The sequence below is a fragment of the Malaya genurostris genome, chromosome 1 (assembly GCF_030247185.1).
Source record: "Malaya genurostris strain Urasoe2022 chromosome 1, Malgen_1.1, whole genome shotgun sequence".
Taxonomy (NCBI): Eukaryota; Metazoa; Arthropoda; class Insecta; order Diptera; family Culicidae; genus Malaya; species Malaya genurostris.
This window is the reverse complement of record NC_080570.1, coordinates 26,415,989-26,419,776: the sequence shown is the minus strand read 5'-3', so window position 1 is coordinate 26,419,776 and position 3,788 is coordinate 26,415,989. Positions and strand designations below refer to the sequence as shown.

The 3,788-nt window shown below is 39.0% G+C and overlaps 1 protein-coding gene across 1 annotated transcript; it reads left to right on the top strand.

Moving 5' to 3' along the window:
• The first annotated feature begins 1,964 nt into the window (after positions 1-1,964).
• On the top strand, positions 1,965-3,283 carry LOC131427861 (uncharacterized). Its single transcript, XM_058591455.1, has one exon. It carries the CDS (start codon positions 1,965-1,967, stop codon positions 3,264-3,266), a length of 1,302 nt encoding a protein of 433 aa, XP_058447438.1. The 3' UTR covers positions 3,267-3,283.
• Positions 3,284-3,788: the final 505 nt, after the last annotated feature.

The window sequence follows — 3,788 nt, the reverse complement described above, 5'->3', positions numbered from 1 at the left end:
ATAGACACTAAGCGAAACACACAAAAAAACCATTCGTATCTTCTGAAATCTAGAGCATCGCTGAAAATTTCGTTTTAAAAAGTTGAATTCAAATAAATTAGCTGTGAAATCAGTAGCCGATTGCTGTTTTACATGTTCATGATTTTCTGTGATGTGCTTGAACTCCACTCAAAAAAATCCTCACGTTAACCTTATGTGAAAAAACACGTAGATTCCAAAAATGGCTTTGTCATCGGAGTTTACGTGATCTTCTTAACAACCAACGGATCATGATTGAATATGAAATGAACCATATGTCAGAATTATTGCTGTTGTCACATATATTTTATGTGTCACGCACTTTCTTGAATTCATTTTGTCATGTTCATTTTGTGCTCGCAATATGGCGTCAGTTGAAAAACCTATAACAAACAACATAGGCCAAATCCCTTTCGACCCTTCTACGGTATTTATCACAGTGATTTTATGGTAAATAATTGCTCATTGATTTTATCGACAATTATGAAGTCTAGCTAATTTTTATTATACTTTCAGATCTAATATTAGTACCAAGCAGAAGTATAATTTTTAAGCGAATGTACCATTTAGTGAGTTTAGTACAACTTATTTGCATGACCAATTGGCTTTACGCGAATTCTGTGCTCTAAAAATACGAAACTGAAACACAATTCAATTTTGTTTTTTTTCTACAGCGGAGCTCAAAAGGCAAAACTTCTAGATTTTGTTCCAGCACATCAAGCACATTTTGAACTACTAGTTCCAGCTAAATGCATTCCTTAAAGGGAACAATGTTTGCTTCAGTTTAGCTGCTCCAGAGAAAGGATTTAGAACAATGCATTCTGTATTTTTGATATTTTTCGCAAGTGATTCAACAGAAACGAATTTAAAAGTAAAATTTTCAGAATATCTGCGTGCGAACAAAATTTATCGCAATGTTATGTCCAACAGACTATGTAATCTATTAGTTTTTAATACCAATATACCAATATTAAGATTCAATATAGAACTTTATAGTAACAATTACATGGAAATAATGTGACTATTAAGTAAAATTCTGGTCAAATGAAATAAATTTAACAGCACAATTTAAATGAACTTTGTATAAATTTCACAAAAGTATTCTATAGAATCTACGAAAAAAATGACGTAGATATTACGTGTTACAAATGTGGACTAAGAGTTCATGAGTTCATTCTGTGCTATCTATACTTCACATAAGTATTACAAGAAAAGTTCTATGGATAAAAATCACATACGTTTTCACGTAGCATTGAAGTGAGGATTTTTCTGAGTGTCGTTTACAGGAATCTTTTACCTGAAATGTTCACAAGTAAAAAGCTTGTAACAATACACAAACTTATCGTTTCGATAAGACCAACGCTCACTAGTTTTTTGAACCAAATGAAACCATAGAAAAAAATCTGAACTCAATTGGCTAACGTATGACAAAATTGCATGCCACATTTTTTAAAACTGGGAACGAGTTAGTCACGAGCTCCGCGAAACACGTTTCCCTCGGTGTAAACAGAAAGTCTTTCTGGTGATGAGAGAATCAAAAAAAAAAAAGAAAATGAAATACGCTGAATGCCTACCGCAAACCTTTCCGCATCCAGCAGCGGTCCCGAGTGGCACTTTATTTCAATTGAATAAGCTTCCAGAGCACAAGCAGGCTATCATTCGATTGGACGTTCGAACATTTTATCGCCCGAGCATTTGACGTTCCGCTATTTGCCTGATGTAATACTGTTAGTAGTGTTGTTTGTTTTTTTTTCTAACATGAAGCTCCACGCGCCCTCTGCTGGTAGACGGTTGGCAAGTTGACGCTATCTGCCCGATACGATCTGCAACACGGGAAGGGTCATCAGACAAGAGATATGAATGGGACTTCGGAACCTTATGAAACTGGGACACCGAAATTGCAGTGGCAGTTTTGAAATGAACTTGTCGAGATTCGGAAGTGCAAAATGAGTGTCAAACTTCGAGTGTTGTTTGTTTTCGTGATAACGGTTGCTCAATTTTCGAGAATCTACGGATTGGACGCAATCTGTGAAAGAATAGATTTCAATGATTTTCCCCAAACCAAAATTCGTGAGTGTTCCGGAACTGTACGGCAACAATTTTCGGTAGTTCCGTATGCAAACTCTGTCGTGTTCCAACCTTACCGTCCGGGTGTCCTGTATTATCTGAGCAGCGTTTCACCAGGCGTCAGTTGCTGCGAAACGGTCGAAAGCTTTTACATGCATGAATTCACCGAGATTCGCTTGATTTTTCAACTCCTGTTCTACTCGGCCTCATCGCTCACGCTCAGTATATTGGATATGGACGACCTTGAAGGTACCCTTCCGGCAACAGTCCAACGCTGGACTTCTTCGTCAGTCACTGCAGGATGGAGCATGTTTGTTGGGAAAGTTGAACGGGAAATCAAACGGGCAAAGTTACAGATCGAATGTGACATGAGCGCTGATGCCAATGTGGCGATTGAATACGTGACTGTGTTCAATTCGTTAGTGGAAGAACAGTTCTGCAAGGATTTGGATGAGTATTACACCTCGACGACGGCGACATCAGCGCCAACTACGACCACAACATCCACGTCGAGGCCAACCACGACTACAACCACGACGGCGAGGCCAAGCACAACTACAATTCGGACAACGCCTGCTACTACAAGCACAACAGTCAGCACCACTACCAGCACATCAACGCCAACAACAACAACAACTGTTTCACAATCTTCTGCATTTCCTGTGACAACCACGACAACCGAATTACCAGTGGACCCAACAAGCAGCTCGACGGAACAGGTCGAACCTACGACCCTTCCGTTGATGAAATCTCGAGCCAATGCCGCCTGGATAGCCTTGAGCGGGGTCTTCGTCACCTTGTTCATTCTTTCGACGGCCTGCGGTGCTTATCTATACTTCAGTGGTCGTCAAATCAATCGATTGATCGCCGAACAATTTCCCGTAAAACCGATTAAAAACATCAATCATCACGCCAACAACTACCATCCGACTCCGCTAGATAACACGATTCACCGGAAACTCCAGGAGCAGCTAAAAAATCGCTTACAACAACAACAACAGCACAGTCTCGCCGTTGGTGCTGACGATTACGGTGATGGTTTATTCTGCAGGAACGACAGTCCGGGCTCAGTGCCGCACAAATATCCGAGCACTTCGAATGTCAACCTGAAGCGGGACGAGATTCACTTTCGAGATGATATTAGTAAAGCCAAGCACAAAAGTCGGTTGAATAAACTCTAGTAGAAGTGAGAGTCGTGTATCGGGAGACTGGTTCTACAGTATAGTCATTTTTTTTTGCTTGTATCTAGCCGATAAGAAGTAGCTCGTAGAAATTACCCATATTCTTGTGTATATTGTCCTGTTTAAGATAACGAACGCGTAGGATGTTGAAAGATAAAATGCTTTTGGCTTTTATTTTGAACAACGATGACGAGAAGAAATTTGGGTTCGGCATAAAACGTGAGCACATTTTTCTGTTACAATTGTTTCTCAACACGTAACTCGACCTAGAACTGTCTTATAATTTAATAGAAATAACTCAAAATTGAGTAACACACCGCTAAAATTTACAAAAAGTACACGTACTCTAAACTTGAGTTACCACTGATCTACTCAGTTTTGTATTAAAGTACAAGAATGTCAAAACTTGAGTATTTTTTTACTCAAAATAAGAACAAAATATTTTTTCACAAATTGAGTGAGCTTAACTCTAAGTTTCAGTTCCTTGCACTCAAAATAAAGAAATTCTTTTTCGTTAATTAT

Coding starts and splice junctions, on each gene's coding strand:
- LOC131427861 (XM_058591455.1), top strand. CDS start 1,965: ATGAGTGTCAAACTTCGAGTGTTGTTTGTTTTCGTGATAACGGTTGCT.